At 37.3% G+C, this 20,567-nt stretch overlaps 1 protein-coding gene across 2 annotated transcripts in view; it reads right to left on the bottom strand.

Moving 5' to 3' along the window:
• Positions 1-18,933, bottom strand: part of TRIP11 (thyroid hormone receptor interactor 11) — a 42,959-nt gene extending 24,026 nt beyond the window's left edge. The window contains exons 1-13 of one of the 2 annotated variants that reach the window (XM_027885302.1): positions 18,425-18,933; positions 15,906-15,982; positions 14,705-14,815; positions 13,284-13,559; positions 12,388-12,456; positions 11,542-11,707; positions 9,362-9,712; positions 8,652-8,692; positions 7,441-7,644; positions 3,384-6,413; positions 1,610-1,750; positions 1,222-1,415; positions 113-276 (exon numbers count right to left, since the gene is read on the bottom strand). In XM_027885302.1, the coding sequence (XP_027741103.1) occupies positions 113-276; positions 1,222-1,415; positions 1,610-1,750; positions 3,384-6,413; positions 7,441-7,644; positions 8,652-8,692; positions 9,362-9,712; positions 11,542-11,707; positions 12,388-12,456; positions 13,284-13,559; positions 14,705-14,815; positions 15,906-15,982; positions 18,425-18,563 (4,963 nt within the window). In that variant the 5' untranslated portion in view covers positions 18,564-18,933. The remainder of the gene's footprint in view (positions 1-112; positions 277-1,221; positions 1,416-1,609; positions 1,751-3,383; positions 6,414-7,440; positions 7,645-8,651; positions 8,693-9,361; positions 9,713-11,541; positions 11,708-12,387; positions 12,457-13,283; positions 13,560-14,704; positions 14,816-15,905; positions 15,983-18,424) is intronic. The other variant, XM_027885301.1, reaches the window with a different exon arrangement.
• Positions 18,934-20,567: the final 1,634 nt, after the last annotated feature.

The following is a 20,567-nucleotide window of genomic DNA, read 5'->3' as shown; positions in this document are numbered from 1 at the left end:
AGGCTATCAAGAGGAAAGCAGGAAACTACTGTTTCAAAAGCAGCAAAATATGTTAACTACCCCAGATGGAAAATGTTTGTTGCAATCTTTGCTATTTCTTGACAAACCTTACCCTGTTGAAACTGCTCTAGTACCATCTGCAGGTTGGCCAGAGACAGTGCATACTGCTTCACTTGGTCCTGGGAGATGGTCAGCTGCATGACAGTTTCATCTCTCTGCTTGGAAACCAGGTTTAACTGCTCTTGCAAAGATTCAACTTGCAGACTAGCCTGATGACTTAATGAAAATAAAATACATTACTTAGGAAGGCAATAATAGAATTTATCACAAAGAAAATTAAATCCCAGCAGAAACAGCTCAGCATTAATTTTTCCGCTCAACTTCTAAAATTGAAGGCATTTTTTCCCTGATCCCTCTTCAAAAACAAATGAACAAAAGTCCCACCAAAAAAAACCCAACAACCTAACAACAGATTTTAAGTAAATCTGGCAATAAAATTTTGACAACCAAGAAAACTCATCACCCAAACAACTGCTTTTGTTTGAAATGCATTAGGAAAAGAAAAAAATCTAGTATCTGTAGATACTAACTGAATGCCCCATTTAGCTTCCCATCATGCAGAAGTATTAGGAACCTGATCCCCTCCTATGCCAGTCTTTTTAGCAAGTGCATATCAGGTGGGAAATAGGCAGTATTTCTTAAAAGGCATTTGAAAAGTTTATGAAGAATTAAGAAATACTGATTTCACACAACCATCTCCCAACACTTCCACTTTCTCCACAATTTTCCACAATGAGTTCTTCTCAACTCAGAAATCTCCTTACTGAGAAAGTTAAGAGCAGAATCCATCTTTGACACTTAAAGAAAAAAAAAGACTGCAGCTACATACATACCTTTCATTTAAAAAACTTGTTCATTTTGACAACTGTAATAACATGATAAAACAATTCTTTTGCCTAAAGTAGCCAACATTTGTTTAAATAAAATAATAAAGCAGTAAAGATAAGCACTGAGTAATTTTAATACTTGGTGTTTCACTGTCTGCTCTGAAAAACATGTTTATGGCAAATAAATAAAAACACATGATTGGCTCTGGCCTCCCAGATCCTGCTACCCATGAGAGTTTTGTTTCCTCAAGTGCTTAGAATGTTGTGGAATGGCAATTCAGTAAAACAGAGCCATCAGTACCAGTCTAGTGAACTGGGACATTTAAAAGGCTACCTGGCATTCTCCACTGCAGTAGATGAGGACACGAGTTTTTCTTCCAAAATCAAAACCTTCTTTCTTAGCTTGACCTCTCTGTCTTCTGCAGCCAAAGCTTCTCTCGTGTAGGAATCTTCCATTTCTAAAAGGTGATTTCGTAACCTCTCCAGCTCCTGATTCAGGCGCTGCTCTTTCTCATGCAGATGCTGCACCTGTGTACAACACACCTTAAGTTGTTTGGACTATCAATTTCCATAAAAATAATTTAAGCAAATGTAACACATGTCGACTGAAGCACATTGCATATGTATTGATAGCGACTGCTACTAAAAATAATGCAGAAAATACTACAGACACAATTTCTTACTCTTTATTTCTTGCCAATGTAAATTATTTAGTGATGTACCTCACTCTGAAGGGCACTGCTCTCCATTTGCTTCTGTTTGAGTGCTACCATGACTTGGTCTCTCTCTTGCTGAAAAGTAACAGCCTTTTCCTGCATTGACTTGACTTCATTTAACAGCTGATTCAGTTCTCCTGTCTTGCCCTGTTGAAGACACAAACACACATTTCAAACATGGCCAACAATTTTACCAAAAGAGACACTGTCTCTGCTCTGAAGAGTGTAAAGATGCTACTGATCTAACAAGGAAAAGGGCAGGACACCTATGGCCTTACAACCCAGGAAAACATTCAGGAAAAATATTCTTTTGAAGTTATTTTACTCACATGTTACATGACAAAGTAAAAGTTGTTGCCAGAAGACACTATCCAGGGCATTGCCTCAATTGACTGCTGTGAATAGATACCAGCTCTCTCAAATGAGGGACAATGTATTACGTACAAAGTGTCTCAGACACCTGATACTTGAAAATTTCACTTTTCCCACAGTGTTTGGAATCTGTTCTCTGTGATACCCTTTTCTTAGGGTAAAGCACAAGTAAAGCATCAGCCTAGGTAAGTCAACTTGTCTGAACTTAAGAAGACTAAACACACAAAGAAATCTTTAAAAACAAACCATAAGGTGATCTCACTCCCAAAGATTAGCCTTCAATGAATCACAGCAACATCCATCACATTTTCAAGTGTCAACTTTCTAAGAATAATAAAGTTTCTTACATGTTTACACTAGCATATAAAGAAGTGTGACTAAGTTACAGAATTCACACGTAGAGGTAAATGAATTTCAGTTATTTGAAACTTTTCAGCTTGCTCCTTCATTTGGTTTGCATATGCTTTTGAAAGTAGTTATTTTTATTGAGTATGCTGGACAGAAGTAAACCAATCTTTGATTTTATCACTAATGCTTAAAGCTTCAATTATTAGCTTTTAGCAATCAAGTTAAATATAGCAAAATTCTTCTTGCAGCAGAACCGTAAACCTTCAGGCAAACCTTCTTTTTATGTCACGCTCTTTTGACACACGCAGACACACAAATCTGCTTGACTATTACTTTTCCTAGATCTCCACGGCAAACACGAAGTGTGTAACAGGAACTTCTCCAATTTGTGCACAAAAACGTGCAGACAAACGTTCCATGCTTGTGAAACCAGAAGCCTTTTCACCAGAGAGTGGAAGTGTGCAGGCCAAGGGCATGCAACACAAAGAACCCAGCCAGACACTGTACATTTTCATGAGTTAGAATAAAAAACTCCAAAATAGTAACACTGTCAAGTATCAATTTTTCCACGTCAAATTGTGGAAAAGAAACTATTAAATTAGTGTGTCCAATCTTATTTTTTTTTTTTTTAAATGGAGTCTCCCCATTCATCTGAGATGTTGTAAAGCAATCCCACTGGAATAACAAACACTAGAGGAAAGTACATTGGAAAATTAGTTGTGCTGGCCAGCTCTGCAGAAGTGTGAGCACCATGAATTCAGTAAAAAATCACACTTAATGAACAACAGGGCCACAGTAAAATATTAAGCAGCTGTTCAGTAAATAAGCAATTTCCAAATAAACAAAAAATGTAGTTTATGGTTGCACAATTAACAGATAACATGGTAAACCACTCACCTGCTGATTTATAATTTCTTAATCTTGCAGAGGGAGGATTTTTGGTAATGCAGTAAGGACTCACAAACATATTTCAGGCAAACAATTGAGGGCTACATGTACACAAAAATACATTACCATAGGTCTAATTTTAAAAGATAGTCATAAATATGAATGGACATACCTGTTCCTTCTCTTTCAACAGCTTCTCAAAAGCAAGAGCTTTCTCCTTCATTGAGTGAGACTCAAACTCTTTCTCTTTCAGCATCATTGAGAACTGCATATTAGTTTCCTGAAGTGCACGGAATTCTGTTTCTTTTTCCCTACACCTTGCAACTATGTTTTCATTTTCTTCTTTCAGTTTTCGAATATCCATTTCTAAAATTAAATTTCTTTCTTTTAGATTAGTCACAGCTTGCTTCAAAAGCTCATTTTCATTTTCTTTGTTACTAAGATTTTCACTCACAGAAAGTAACTGATCACTTTTAGATTTGATTAATATGTCTTTTTCCCTAAGTGATTTCTGTAACACATCATGTTTTTCTTTGATCTGCCTCATCTCTGACTCAGTCCCTTCTTGACTCTTTCTTTCAATCTCTGACGCTGTAGCAACAGAATCAGATAATCGCTGATTGTTTTCCTGAAGAGTCCTAATAGTTGACTCTTTTTCTTGCAACTTTTTTTTCAGTTGTTCCAACTCATTTTGAAGGAGTTTACACTCGTCACTGAGTACTTCAGGAGGACTGCATTGAACACCAGAAAGCTGTGGAACAGTGGAAGCTGTTGCCACAGACGGTGTTACCAAATCAAGTTTACTCAGGAGGAGATCCTTGGTGTTATAAAGCTGTCCTATGCTGTGCTGAACTTGTGCTAATTCCTGACTAAAACTTTTCAGCTTTTTCTCATTCTGCTCATAACTCTGAATCAAGCCATTATAATCTACCTGCAGCTTTGAAGTACTGTCACTTTCAACTGAAATTTGTGCTTGAAGCTTGTGTAACTCTTCTTGGAGGTGCGCTGACTCATGTTGCATGTTCTGAACTGTGGTTATTACTTGTTGTTTCCACTCTTCCATTTTCTTTACTTGCTGTTTTAGTTTATCACGTTCTTGTAGAAGTTCCTCAAATTGGTTACTGTTCACACCTCCTGGCCCGTTATCAGCACCTGTGCTGGATGTCTGCAAGACAGTCAACAAGGTTTGGCATTTTTGACTTAGAGCATCTATTTCGATATCTTTTTCTCGAATGATACGGGATAAATTCTGAATAGTTTCTCTGGACATGTCCTGACTGCTGTTTTCAGATCTATTAGATAACTTTTGATTCTCCTCTTGCAACCTCACCAAAGCTGCTTCTTTAGCAGCAACCATGTCTATGACCTTACGATACTCTGCTTTTATCTGACTGTTTTCTCTTGTCTTTTCACTTAGAACTGCTAGTACTTGTTCTCTTTCCCTAACATAAGCTTGCAGCTGCTGCTGAAGACCAAGAACATCCTGCCTATAAGAAGCTGAGGAAACTCTAGCATTGAGAGCTTGGATTTCTAAATCCTTCTCTTGAATGATCCGAGTAAGTTTCCCAACTTCATCCTTAGACAACTGATCAATTTGCTGACTTAGAGAAACATTCTTTTCATTTAGAAGCTTAATCTCCATCTCCCTTTCTTTGATACCTTTTACCAATCTTTCAATTTCAGCTTTAGATAAGTCATGTTTTTCATTTCCATTTTCCCCATTAAGAGTCTGAACTTTGGTTTCCTGAAAAAGATCAGAAGAATCAGTCTGAATAATCTGTCTCTCTTTGTGCAACTGAGTTTTAATTTGTTCAATTGTTTTCTGCAAATTTTTAATTTCCTCATCTTTCTCTAAAAAGAGTCTTTCATGTGTGACATTCATTTGCTCACACTGAAATCTGGACTCATCTATTTCTTTTCGCTGCTCTTGCAATGACTGCTGAAGTTTCACTGTTGTTTGATTCTGATCTTCTATAGTTTTTTTGTGAACTTCTATTTCTTCTTCAAGATTATTCTTTATCATTTTTAACTGTGTTACCTCACTCTCAAGTTCAATAATAATATCTAAAGTTTTAGGCTCAACCACAGGCGTGGATCTACTCTGCTGGTCCTTAAGGCGTTCAATTTCTTCTTTTAAATGATTATTTTCTTCCTTCATGACTGCAAGACTTCTGTCTTTTTCCTCCAAATTCTGTTTGAAGACATCCTGCTTTTTTGAAACTTTCATATATTCCTCAAGTTCCTGCTTCACCTGTAATGCTTCATTTTTGTATTTTTCAATAAATACCTCTTTCTCTTTTAAGAGATCTGTCAACTGCTTTTGTCCTCCTAAGCTAGTAGTCAACATCTCTTTTGTTTCTTGATGGTCAGTTTCCATCTGCTCAATGCTACTTTTAAGTTCAGCAATCTTGAAGTCTTTCTCTTGATGGAGCTTAACCAGGCGCTCGTGTTCAAGTTGCAGTGCAGTGGTATCCATACTGCGGGCATTCGATAACTCCTCAATAGTTTGCTTATACTTATGTGCTTGTTCCAAAAGCCTCTTCTCTGTCTGGTTTAATTCACTCTCCAACTGTCTTTTTTCCATTTTCAGAGCCTCCACAACAGTGTCTTTTTCCAAGGAAACTTTATTTTTCTCAGAAATGGCATCACTTAACTCCTGTTTTAGTTCTTCAATGGCTGCTGTGAGCTTTCCATTTTCTGTTCTGAGATCAGACAGAGACTTCTCTAAGTGTTCATTCACTTGTTTATTTTCTGAAATGTCATTCTGTAGTTTTGCAATTTCTACTTCTCTTTCTTTCAGAATCAGATCTTGACAAGCATAGTTAGATTCCTCATTAGTTTTTTCTGTTAACTTGCTCAAGGATACATGAAGTTCCTCCTCTCTTTCTTTTAGTCTCTGCTGCAACTCTCCAATTTCTTTTTTACTATGAGAATTACAGTCTTGGGCTTTCCTTAATTGTTCCTGGAGATTTTTAATGTTATCTTGTAGCTGCTGCTTAGTTATGTGCAAATCATTAAGTGCATATGAACATTGGCTTAGTTTTTCTTTCTGACTATCTAACTCTTTAACAATTTTCATCTTCTCAATTTCTAATTCTGATACTTTTTTTCTTTCAGAATCAACGTCAAACTCCAGCTGTTTGATGATACTATCAGTTTCTGTGTGTTGTTTTGAGAGCTGCTCTTTCAGTGTAATCATATGCTGAAATGAACGTAAAGAAAAGAATTCATTAGGATAGCAGAACTAGATGGAGTATGCATTTCATTTTTATCCTCTAAAAAATAAAAAAAATTGAGAAGAAACAAAAATGTTTCTTAGTTGCCAACATAAGTTAGCAAGTAGTATCAATTAGTCAATGCTAAGGTAATTAAAACCAAGTATCAAATACGGACAGATTACACTTCACAAAAAAAAAAAAATCTCCCCTAAAAGAACTAACTACTTAATCAAGGAAAAAAAAAGGACTACCTAAAAATAAAGAACTGTCAGAATTTGTCTAGGCACTTTGAATGCAGCAAACATGCAGTGCTTAAAAAAGGGTCGGCACTACATTTAAAATAGCTGTATATTTTATTTTCAACTTCTTGTTTGAGCTTATTTTTAAATAAGACTTGCTTGGATTCATTTCACAGGAAAAACTTTAAATGTTCAATTCCATGTAGTAAACCAATCTTGCAAAGAGATGGCTTGCAACTCTTAAGTTCACAGGTCGAATATACTGGAACTGCGACAAAAAGGTATAATTTAATTCTGATTACATATAATTGGTGACCTTTTTTACCCCACAAATGCTTGTATTATAAAGAACTTGTAATTAAGTAACTTAAATATTTAACATAATTAAAAATTATGAGAGGAAAAAAGTTCAAAAAAAACACATTCATGTAATTCAAACAGATCAGAATCTTAGCAGGTTAAATTCCATCAGCAATCTTGCAATGAAAAATCAGGTACTATTTAACTGGACTTTTCAAAGTAACACCCCTCACACATAGCTGACATGCTATATTATTTCTTTGTCCATAACAAGGGGGTTCCTTGCACTTCAGAATTTTGCACTGAGATGGTAGATATAAAGAAACACTGGCCCCAATATTTTTTTAAGCCTCAGAGGATAACTTTTATTTCCCTGCTATCTATGTTCAAAGATCAACTTAAAAGATAAACTCACACAGAGAAATCTAAACATTTATTTAGCAGTGCAATAATTTGTTGCATTATTTATTACCTGAGTAGCTTCTTGATTCTGCTTATCTAGTTCTTCCAACTCCGCTATTAATGTTTCTCTTTCAGCAATGCTTTCATCTAATTCATGTTTTTTCCTTTCCAAATCTTGTCTTAACTGATTTAATTCTGAATTCTGATCCTCTATATTCGAAGAAAGGATATTCTCATGTTTATGTTGCACACTAGTCAGTTCCTTCTCAAGTCCCTCAAGATAAAAAAAAATTATAAATATTAGACTTTATCTTGGTGAAATTTATGAACTGTTTTGATTTGAGATTGTTTCCTTTTCCCCCTCAACTAAAAACAAATGATGCATTTTTATGTTAGAATTTGCAAGCCTATATGAATACTACCCCACTTAAAAACTCTTCATTGTGAAGTATTTGTCCCTACCATTCACATATCCACACTTATTCCCCCATCACTTTGCTTAGGAGTGCAGTCTATAAACTTCTGTACAAAAAGCCATGGTATGGTAAGAAATTATATCCACCTCTAAAGCATGGATTGACAGCTGGGATAAACCACCCTATCTGCATGAGACACCCTCAATGTGGAATGCTGCATGGGGAGACAGGAAGTTTTAATCAAGGGCATCTGAATAACATCATTATGAAAAATACCATGGGAACCCTTGAATACATGCACAACACAGAAGACCTCGCTCAAAAGATACTTTGGATACAAAGCAAACTAAATCAAATCTCTCAAATCTGAGAGTTTATAAAGGATCAAGTTAATTATGACAAAAATTCAAAGTGTGTTCCAGAGAAACCGTGTGTTCCACCGCTTAACTTCATCAGCAAGATGGAATGTAGTATTATTAGACTACTACATACATGAAGAGAGATATTTTACAACTGCTGTCAAAACTGAAACATCCTAAAGCAGAAGTAGAAAATGACACATTTTACAGAATGTGCTATTAGTACTTTCAAAATGTATGTTACAGCTAAGTAACAATGAGATACATGGAACTCCACTAGTTTTCCTTAAGAGAACACACTGTGGAGTTTCACAGATCAAAATGTATTGTTTCCATCAATTCCCTGTGCAATTATAGAATTAAACAATAGTTATTTCCTTTACATTTCAATGTTATTTATGTGGAAGTGTGAATACTCAAAAAAAACCCATATAGTGCCAAAACACGTTTTCAATCAGTTACTACTGTTAGGAACTTTTTTTGGCTTAATTTAGAAACTGCTTTACCTGATTTAAACTGGAAAGTCTTGCTATTTCGTTTTCTGCGTCTATAAAGGAAAATGAAATAAAATACATAATTTTACTACTTTTCAAACAATGACAAAACCAGATCATTCTCCCACCTTGCCCCAACAGAACTCTGTTGCTCAGAAGAGAATAGTTTCACAGCATTTCATGATGACAAGCACAAGCGTTGTAAATGATTCAAATGTACCTTCAGTCACCACCACAAAGTATTACTTTTACAACTGATTCCACTTTAGGAGGACTTTGGTACTACAGCTTATCAGTTATGCAATAATAAAGTATTTTCTACCTACATATATATTTCTGGAACTGGCACGTGACAGTGTTCTCCTAAGGAGAAGATATTAGCAACCAAGTGCCTCTATACACACAAAAGAAACACTTTTAGAATTTAAACAAACAACTTCTATTGAGGCTTACTTACTTTTAAAGAAAAAAAAAACCCTACCAAACAGTTGGCAGACATGACTACTTACCCTATCAGAAACCCCTATGATAAACATGCTAGCCCTAATTACATCTCCTCTTCTGCTTAGCCTTACTTTAATGGATAATGCTTTTCTAAAGCAGCAACATTTAAAAGGTACATATTCTCATATTCTGTTCCAAATTTATAAAAAATTGAGTTTTAATAAGTGAAAACATACTAAAAATAAAAAATCTTATTAAAAAAATCATAATCTTAGTACCTGATAATGCTTGCTGTAGTCTGACAACATCTTGTGGTAATGATATCTTTGACTGGAGCTTCTCCTGTTCATTCACGAGAGCATCTTGCCCTGCCACAGATCTCTGAAGCACACTAAACTCATATTTAAGCTTTTCATAATCTTCTGCTAGTTGGATTTTTTCTAGCTTTGCCAGTTCTTGTTCTTTTAGAAGATTTTTGTTTTCTGCTTTGGCAGAAGACAATTTGTGATTTAACTCTCTTATTTCATCCTCAAGCTGCAACTCTTTCACTTTTCCTCCTTGTAGACTCTGAGTATTTTTTTTCTGTTCAGTAATTTTAGAGTCATCCATGGCATCAGTGCTCACACCATCTAAAGGGCGAAAGAGATTGTTTGCAATATGAACCATCACTCTAGATCTTTGATTTAAGTGACTTCTTTAAGCTCTTCTCCTGACAAAGGGAAATAGCCTAAACAAAGATATGATCACCATCAACAGAAAGCTTAAACAGGTTTAAAATTTGAGGTTGTGCTATACATGTAACTGGTTTGTTAAGTAGCTTCTTGAATACTTACATATACCCAGCTCAAAGTAATTTTAAAAGGTAAGGGTTGCAAGGCATACTTTGTTTGCAAGGTAATTAGAATATACTTGATCCCCATCTCTCTTGGTGAGGAGATGACAGAATCTAATTTATCAGGACTTGGAATCTCTCAATTTTCTAAGAATAATTTATCAAATGCCACCTAATTCAAATTGACACAGAATCTGTTTATAATTTAATTAATTAAATTTCAAAAGTTTTCCAAATGGTTGCCACAGAGAACAATTTGCTACAAATCATTTGCTAAATGATGCACAAAATTTTTCCACCTGAAGAGAAACATTTTTCAGAAATAATGTTTTTACAGATCCATCATTACTATTATGACATCCATATTTCTGTACAATCCTCTGTAATTTCCAAGTAAGTTAGAATGTACAAAAATGCATCATGAAGAGCGAACAGAAAAAAATTTTAGATGAAAGCACACTGCTTGTGAATTCACTTCACTTGCCCCTGCCCCAGTCCTTATTATGTCGTCAGACCAAATGAACTAAACAAAAATATAAAATACTGTACTTCTTCAAAAGCATGAGCTGTATTTCTTTTGCAGATAACTGGTAATGCAGAAAAAAAAGGATTTCTGCCTTTGACTTCATTAAATTGGGCCTGTTGGTGTATGTACATGGAGTAAAAAACAATTCCATCTTAACAGGCATCTGATTTTAAGAAATAAGTTCCTTATCAGTACGACCTCAGAAGTTAAGAAGCTGTGAGAACACTTCTCTTCTTACCAAGAAGGGAATGGATCTCTCATTGCAGGAGAGTATTTACTCTTTAGAAGTCCAAGATAATAAAATAGAGGTTCACAAGCAAATCTTACATATTTGTGCAAAGAAGCCCCTAGCAGAAACCTACCTGACGAGACTATTTTTAGGGAATATGAAATACCTACAAGACAACAAAAAGTTCTTTGTGGGAACTACTGGGCTTCTCCAACATTCTAGTCACACCACAGACTGAGGAGCGGCCCTTACAGCAATCATAAAATAATAGCATGGTTTGGGTTGACTTTAAAGATCATCCAGTTCCAACAGCTGTGTCCTGGGCAGGATTGCACCGACTAGATCAGGTTGCTCAGGGCCCTATTCAACCTGGCCTTGAGCACTTCCAGGGATGAGGCATCCTCAACTTCTCTGGGCAACTCTGCCTCAGCAGAGTAAGCGCCTCGCTACCCAATCCTTGAGCTTTTTGAAGTAACCCAATTGGCACAGAGTACTCCTCACAAAAATTATGTGCTGATATTTTCTTATCTTAAATTCTATATGTCTCATCCACACCTATATTCAGCGTAAGTCAAAAAAAACCCCTAGTAATTGTACAATTTAAAGCACAACAACTGATATGTATAGAAAATGACCCCCCAGATTGATATATTATTAGAGATAAAATGCTATCATTCCAGTGTTCAAGTCAACCAGAGTGAATATAAGATACAGAAAAGCACACAAATATCTTAAACATGAAGCTGAAATGAAATTCAAATTCCTAAACATCATGTTTTTGATATCTACTACACTGCTACATGCATATTCAATGCATAACCAAAGTTCACTCTACGTGAAGTGAAAAAGAAAGCATGTGGTAACAAAAGACCTTGCTGCAATCGGTTCTCAAGCTCTTCAATTCGCTCTTCATATTCACTCAATTCTTCTCTGTGTCGACGACTTATCTCTACCAACTTTTGTCTGTGTGCATCTTGCAATACTGAGAGTTCATGCTGATGTTCATCTATTTCTTGACTTAAATTCTGTTTGAGCTCCTAAAAAATATCATTAAAGAAACAAAATAGCAAAATATAGGAAAGCACCTTATGAAAGAAACAACGTCATAAAAAGTAAAATGTTTTCCCTAGTCAAATTAAAGGATTTATTAAGAGAATTTCTCACAGGACAGGTCAAATGTCTTGACTTTCGTTATTGTGGATTTTTTAAAAATGTTAAATGAAATTCCTTTAAAAGTTACATTTTTACAAATAGTATGCTCTACACAACAGCAAATACAAAACCAGTGTAGAGAGATTATAGGTCTTACAAAGGAAGCGGATACACTAGGACATATTTCTAATAACTTTCAAGGATGACATGAAAATTCATATTCTGCATCTTCAATGAAGAAAACTCAAGATGTTTCTGAGAAAGGAGAAATTATTTTCTGTTTCAGTCTCATAACTCACCAACAGCTTCACAAAGTGATTTGCCCTCATAAATAGTACAGTATTTTTTCAAGCTTACATACTGTATTAAATCATCCAAACACCCTTTCTCAGAGTAACTGTTTTTAAATATTGTACTGCTGACTGAAATATTGCTGTGCTACTACATGCCCATATGCATTTTTAATCATGTAAGTGCTAGTGGTATTAAAATATTTACAAGTCATGTGACCATACGCAAAACCATGAAGAATAAAGCATAAGAGGAGATGAGTTTGTCGTCTTACCTTAACAATATTCTGCAGTTTGCATATTTCACTTTGTTCAGCATCATTTGTGCCTTGAACTTTTGAGGACTGAAAAAAGAAAAACCACATATCCATGTGAAAATTATGACAAATATGTGTATTTTTCATGGAAGTGCTTCCTCTATTGATACTCAGAAGTAGAAAACAACAAAGCTAACTAGAAGCAAAACCAAAATCCCCACTAATTTTGATTAAAAAAAAAAAAAAAAAAGATTATAATGGAAACACTTAATTTTTCCATGGATTTTTATTATTACATGCATACGTGTAAAAGTTTGGAGTGGGAGGTATTACTGCATGTAATAAGACAACAGGGTTGCTTAATTTTGAGTATTTCCACAAATGAAAAGCATACCTCTGAAATCAGGCTATACCTTGAAAAATGGTGACCCACATCAACAACAGCTTGAAAGATTATAATCTTTCTTGTCTCACCAGACCATAAATTATAACTGACATATCAAGGACTGAGAGAAGAGCAAGTAAAAACAGCATGCAAGTATCCACTTATTACTTGGAACAGTACTGTGCTATCAATATAACATCAGTATCACAGTTAGGAAGAAGGAAAGTATTTTTTTTCAAATGTTGCACAAAAATGAAACACTGAAGCAGCATTCTAGGCCAATGGTCATGAAACACTTTACCTAACAAATCATGCATAAAAGCAGCACAAAAAAAGCATATGGAAGTTAGTCACTGGATGTATCCCCAATCATGTCAGCACGAGGCTTCAGCTTTTCCCCTGAAATATGTTGCTTCTAGAAATTTTTCAGCATGACCTCTTAAAAGACCCACTCCAAAAGCATCAAATGCAATGAAAATGATAATTTGTAAGGGAGAGGGAAGGGCGAAGTTGAGGAGAAACCACTCACCACTGCAATCTGCTTCCAGTGGTCAACCTCAGATTCCAGCCTCGAAACTTCATTGGACAATCTGTTTATTTCTTGTTGTGACCAGATTATATCTCCAAAATCCATGTCATCTCCTTCAAAACCTGAGGAATGTCTGACCCCTGGAACATAGGAAGTTGATGCAGAGGTTGGTGGCAAAACACCAGCTCCTAACTGTGCAGTCTGAGCAGCTGTCTGTACTTTCTGCAGTTGTTCTTGTAGCGCATTCTGTCGGGCTTTTAGATGGCTGATTTCCACCTGAAAATACAAAATAAAATGCATTGTTTGAGGAAGAAGAATATAAAAATACAGTTTACTTTGCCTTTGTGGTCTTATGAAATGTGAACCAAACAACTCTCCCCAGCAGAAATTACTGATCACTTTCACCCCAAAAAAACCAAACCAAAACAAAAAACAAACAAACAAAAAACCAAAAAACCACCCCACAAACAAACCAACCCAACAAACAACAACAACAACAAAAAAAGCACCCAAACACTCTCACAGTGCAGTAGTCTTAGATCACTTGTGTGTTATAAAGGACACATTTTTTTTTAGCAGCCAAGCTACACAAGTACTATGGCAAGATTCAGGCTATCAGGCTATAAAAAATTTTAAATATATAAAGAGGCTATTCAGACATGAAAGTCAGGCAATACATGATGCCTGCCCAGTTATTTTTATTACATTTTACTTCTTTTAACAGCTCAGTGTATTGAAAATCTACGTATTTGCAAGAGAGTGAAATTAGCTGCATGCAATTTTCTCACTAAAACTGTTATTTTATTTAGCAAGCAGAATTTTATGCATCTCATTCTGCTGCCCGAAGCTCTCACATGCATTTATGAATAAAGCGGAAATAAAACTACATTTGTGTACCTCTAGGCATACTGGCAACTTTCTTCATTTAAAAGGCTGTGAAATCTCATGTTACACGGTAGGTTATGAAGCTGGTGTTTCCATCACAGAGGGACATTTCACAAATTTGGAAAGCTAGCTTGGTTCCCTTTAATTGTGTATGTTAAGATAAAAAATTGGTATCTACAGACAAAATAACTGCTTTAAATAAGAATTTGCTCCTGTTGCCTTCCTTAAAGTAACTGAATCAGAAATACAAAGCAGTTGAGTGTCATTTCTCACAGCGATACCAGAAACAACAGAAATTCTGACAGCTGCATGACATTCCCAGAGAGTTTTCTCTTGTCTCAACTATCTCCTGGCAGCTCTGCTTATATTACATGACTCAATGAAATATATGTGTGAGTTGACACCAACAGAACAAGAAACCACAGGTGTGACCAGTATTTCCACCAAAAGAGAATAGATACTGTAACAAAGAAATTAAACACCACAACAGATAAATATTGGACACACTTACTGAGATATTTTACTCTGTATCCTACCTCTTTCTGTTGAAGCTGATTGCGGTACTCTATAGATAACTGCTTTATTTGCAACTCTGCTGCTTCATGCTTTTCTTCTAAGTCACTACAGACTTTTCTCAGCCTATCATTCTAGCAAAAATAAGAAATTAATGTTGGTAAACTCAGCACAGTTCTTCAAGAATCAGAAAAGCACAAGGTTAATGAACAGTAAAGAAATAAAACTAAATTGTACAGATTTCTCATGTTATTTCATTTAAAAAACACAGTAACAGTAATGTCCAAGTGTGGGCCCAAAAATCAGGTTCCAAGCTTTCTGTTTTATATGGCATGGACTCTGGTTCACTTTCAGAAAAAAAGTTTTGTAATGACAAGAGGTAAATACCAAGAATAAAAAAAAAAGCCCAGGATGAATTACATCTTAGGAAGATCCACAGGTGGAATTTAAGAATAGCCACAAAACACAAACTGGAGCTAATATCCAGTGTTCTCTCTCCAACAGTAGCTGGCAAGAAACTCGAAAAAGGAAAAGCAGGAACAGTTATGTCCCCAAAATACTATCTTAACTTCACAGTGCTCTTAAGCACTGAAGACGTAAAAGAAAATTGTTGGTTTAGAGACATAAATAAAGTCACAACAGCAACAAGTCCTGTAAGAGTGCAGAAAGTCACTTTCCACAAGGGCACGTGGGATTTGTAAACAGTTTTGGAAGACCAGGAGCAGCCGTGGTTGTCAGAATGACCACAGGGTAGGGCAACATAGAGAGAGAGAACATCACCAGGGAACACACCCACGCTGTGCCTGAAGCTCCTGCCAAAGACACACTGTCCTTTATCAGCAGGCATTCTACATCTGCTTGTACTTGTGGTCGTATATGAAACTTGGCCTAGGGCTAAAATGTATGAGAACTTAAAGAATTTTTGCATTTTCAAGTTTTTCAGAGCCAAGTCTATTGCTGCAGTCCAAGTCCACGTGACGGTCAGGTACAGTCAGGGATGCAGCAAAAAGTGAAAACTTGCACCACACATGCATACTCCGATAAACCAATGTGTCTCCCTGACTGTGATGGTAGTTTGTCACAAAAAGCCACATTCTAACACCACTGTCACCCTTGTTTCTAGATTTACCCAGGGACAAGAAACTTCAGTGCAATATTTCACCTTTATACAAAACAAATGTTTTGTATTGCTTATAATTACAATAGTGTTCCAAAATGTCTTACTTCAAACTTTTGTGCTGCATTAATACTTTCTATTTCTCTGAGTCTAGAATTGGACACATGGAGTTCCGTTGCTGCATCTGAAAAAAAGTGAAAATTTTTATTTTTATTAAAATCCTTTTAATCTGTTAAGTAGATAGCAGTTATGAAGAGTTATTAATACATACCTTACTTTAATGTTACATATCTGCTTTAATGTTTATTCCTAGGTAAATATCAGAAAGTGTTTTCATAAGAACACTGACAGTATTGTTTTTCAGACAGTCTTTCTGAACCAAATTTAGATCAAAACTCTAACACATTAGTAAAGATTTCAGCTTTAAAATAAGGGAAATAAAAATGTTTTACTTGACTATTTTGTGATCCTGAATCTGTTTCTTATTTAGGACTTTGCGCCTCTCATGATAGTTGTATGTTCCTCTGTAATCTCATGTGAAGTTTTGAAACCAGAATTAGTTCCATTAAATTCACACAGCAGTGACTAAACTTTCAGAAAAAAAAACCCCAGCAAATCACCCAAACCCAACAAAACCCACACAACAAAACAACAACCCCATAAGACTCACTTTCATTTACAAAAGTAAATGAAATATCTACCATCCCAGTTTATCCTACACAAAAAGCACATCCCTGGATACATTTCCTTTAATGATCAACCTTCCTCAAACTGGCTATGTTTACTGATCCCATGGCCCACTTTTAATGGGCAGAAATACCAAATTTCATTTTAGCAATGAGAAATCATCCTGAATTGACTATAAAGCAATCCGGACAATTTTTCAAATTTTTAAATAAATGTAATTTCCAGGTAAATACTGTACTTCTTCATTTCCTATGTGCTATTTAAAACTGATGCAGCTCAACCACTGCAGAGGTAACAATCCACCCATGAAAACTGTGAAACAAAGATGTTAAAGTCTATAATCCACAAACAACATCTTCAGTTCTCATAGTAGTCAAAGCACTGAATGTAAGGGATAATACTAAAAATTAGGGAACATTTAAAAATTAGGAAATTTAAAAAATGAAAGTAAGGAACTATTTGAAAAGTGTTCTTTAGGCCACAAAGTACTTTAAGGTTTCTACAGATGAGTACTTGGATACCACCAGATTTTTTACACCCTCAAGTCTAGTAACCCATACAAATCTATTGCTCTGAAATTTTTAGCACATCAAAGTTGTTCACAGCAGTATCTAACAGTGAAGTACATCTGGAAGTAACAACTGAGCATCAGTACATCTCTCTTGCACAAATTCACACACAAATATGTGAACTGAAATCACAATTTATCTTGTATAAAAGCAAAACAAACACACCAGGTGACTGCATAGCTCAGGAGTGTCAGTTTCCAAACTAAACTAATATGGATTTTGAAATTTAAAACAAATCTAAGGAAATCTTTCAAAAAAGTGAAAAAAAAAAAAAAGTAATTTCACACTTATGAGAATAAATTTCTCTCTTCTGAGCATTTTACCTGTGTTACCAAAAAAACTATCTATATGAGACAAGTAGTATCAGCTTGCCAACAAGATTTATACAATATACTCTTTCACAATATACTTTCATAATGTTTCACAGAGGAGAGGTTGCAAACGAAGCAGAATTGCTTAATCGCACACTGAAGATAACTATTTAGAAGTCTTAGCTGTTCTTTGTGGTTGCTATTCTTAACACCGTTTTGAGAAAGCTAATGTTTAAAATAATTTATAGTCAGAAGATGGTAAACAATGCTAGGGGTATTAACCTATTAATATTTATTGCATTACAGAATTGCTTAAGAGAAAAAAAAGTCTTATTAAAAATTTGTAACAAAACTCATTATTAAAAATACAAAGAAAATACTATATTCTGGACTAGATTTACTATTGCTTTATTGAATATCTTACGCTGATGTCTTGGCTTTTTTGTTCTAACTTTGTTCTAAACATAAATCGTCCTAGTCTCTAATCCCTATAAAACAAGGGCCACGTTCTTCTACTTGGCTGTAGGAGAGTTGTAGAACCTGACAGGTTTGTCTGGGTCCAACTGAAATATAAACAAAACCATCAGAAACACTGGACCTTTGCCTGGGTGACACGTCACACTTAGATCACACCAGTGGCAAAAGAACCTCTGTACTGCTACAACTCGGCAGTAGATTCATGAAACCAGTAAAAAAGTAGCTAATCAGCTGGGAGGGTTAGATAAACTAAGCAAGCAGAACGGAAGAAGAGTGTTGTCTGTGTGCTTTCATTACGGATCAACACAACACTTCACGCAATTAGAAACTTCCGAATAATAAGCCTAGAACAGGTTCACTTCTGCTATTACACCCTGGGAATGTGTTTGTTTATTCTCCAGATCCTGAGGTCGCAGGGGCAGAATAAAAACGAAAACAAAAGCAGCGGTGCCGGCAGCCCTCTCGAACGGCGCCCAGCCGGGACCAGCTCCCCGCGGCCGGCGGGTCCCAGGGGAGCCCGGCAGCCGAAGGGAAGGGTCCCCAGCTCAACCAGGCCCGCCCCGCAGCTCCGAGCCCCCTTACCGCCCACTTCCTCGGCGCCCTCCAGCAGGATGTCCTTGGTGAAGCTGGAGATTTGCCCGGTGAGCGAGGACAGGCTGTCGCCCACCTGCCCCAGGGACTGGCCCAGCCCCGAGCCCAGCCCGCCCAGCCACGACGCCATCGCAGCTCCGGGCGCTCCGAGCCTCGGGCGGCCCCGCCGGCCTGGCCCTGCGGCCGCTTCCCGAGGGGCCGCCTCCGCCCCACTTCTCCTGGCTGGGGAGGGTCGCGGCTCCTGCTGCGGGCTCAGCACAGCGGCATCGGAGACTCTGCCGGCGCCGCGCGCATCCTCCCGGTTCCCCTCGGCTCAGCAGCTCCTCCCGGCACAGCTCGGCTCGTCCCGGCTCGGCTTGTCTCCGTTTAGCTCGGCTCCTGCCCGGCTTGGCTCGGCTCGGCTCGGCCCGTCCCGTCGCGGCTCAGCGGCTCCTGCCGGCAGCTCCGGCCGCTGCCACCTCAACGGCCGCCATGACACCCCACCCCAACACCATCGAGAGCGGCGGCCCAGGCTAGAGCGCCCACCCGGCGGCGGATATGGCGTGCGCGGCAGCGGAGGATGCCGGGACAGTGGCGGAGCAGCGGGAGGGGCCGGGGCATGGCGGCCCGTGGCGATTGACGGGATCGATGACAGCCCGTGAGATTGACGGGATCGGGGACAGCCCGTGAGATTGACGGGATCGATGACAGCCCGTGAGATTGACGGGATCGGGGACAGCCCGTGAGATTGACGGGACAGCCGTGTGATTAACGCGAACTCGCCCCGCGGGACGGCCCCGGGCCCTGCGCCAGCAACACATTAGTGTCTGAGTGCTACGCGAACAGAGCCAATTGGTGTTTGAACGTGTGTTTTTAGAAAACACAAGTTCCTGAAGCATCCGCTGCTTCGGGAGTGAACGGAATGGATACTTGGTTGGATTTCCAGCCACAACCCCAACACCGGTCCTTCACGAAGTTCTTTTTGGTTTTGATGGAATGAGGTATTTAAAATTACTTGGGACTACAAGGAATATTGGACTGCTACAAAAAATGCAGGATTAAATCAGTCGTAACAATAGTGATATAAAAACCCGCCAATACTGGGAATAAAATCCAGGGCAGCTGGCTCAGTGCTGTGATATAGCATGAAATGTAAACATCTTTATCAGTTTTATTAATTTACAACACTGGGTTTAATGAAGATGCAAAGTTTACAATGCTCAAAAGACCCCATATCAACAAAATCCATATGGGTCCACAGGACAGTAAAGATGTGTCGTCTTTCCCAGTAGTGGTTGGCTAATTAATTTTTATGGGAAACTGTTAATATTTTTCAACTAAGGTCACAGACGTCCTCCAGACTTTTGAAATACTTAAGGATGATAAAAACGTCTTCTACTGTGATTAATTGTACAGTTAAGTGCCAAGTAGACAATAAAGTAGCACAGAGGGCTTTTTGTCCCTCTCTTTTTAATTAGTGCTCTTGAAAAATTAGAAATGGACTATTTAGCATCACAACTAATTTTTTTAGCTGACTGACTTCATCCACTGTTGATAAGGGTACACAGAAACTATCCAGTGTACTCTGTGGATTGACCAAGTTACAAAAACAGTGCACTGTGTCACAAAAAAAATGTGTATTCTGGCATCAAACCAGGAAACAGTAGCTTACTTTAAAATCAGAAAGCATATAATTTTTAAAGATGTAACATAAACATAATGGGCACCAACTTTCTTCCCTAACAGGAGTGTCTTTACGTAAATTTGAGAGTATCAACAGATGCAAAGACATCAGAGATGATGCAGTGTCAGTTATGAGCAACAGAAAACGACTCCAGTGCTGATGTGGATACACACATCTGGTGCAAAGCCCACTGATACTCGAGATGAAATTTCAATGTTTGATGATCCTGTGCCCAACCTGAATATAAGGGAAAGCAAATACGCAAATACATGGGTCAAGTGAGAAACAGTAGAAGCTATAATCATATTTATTTAAAAAAGTGATATCAAATACAACCATATATATTCATGCCTATTTGGAGAGCATTTTCAAAATATCGAACAGCGCTGCCATTTTCCAGTCAAAACAATGACAAAGCATTTCCACTTTCCCTTTTTAATCTTTTCAGTATTCTATGCTTTATATACACAA

The sequence above is a fragment of the Empidonax traillii genome, unplaced genomic scaffold (genome assembly GCF_003031625.1).
Source record: "Empidonax traillii isolate 1590-97213 ecotype Southwest subspecies unplaced genomic scaffold, ASM303162v1 scaffold164:size861626, whole genome shotgun sequence".
Lineage (NCBI taxonomy): Eukaryota > Metazoa > Chordata > Aves > Passeriformes > Tyrannidae > Empidonax > Empidonax traillii.
The sequence above is the reverse complement of the archived record's forward strand: the minus strand, read 5'-3'. Positions and strand labels throughout refer to the sequence as shown.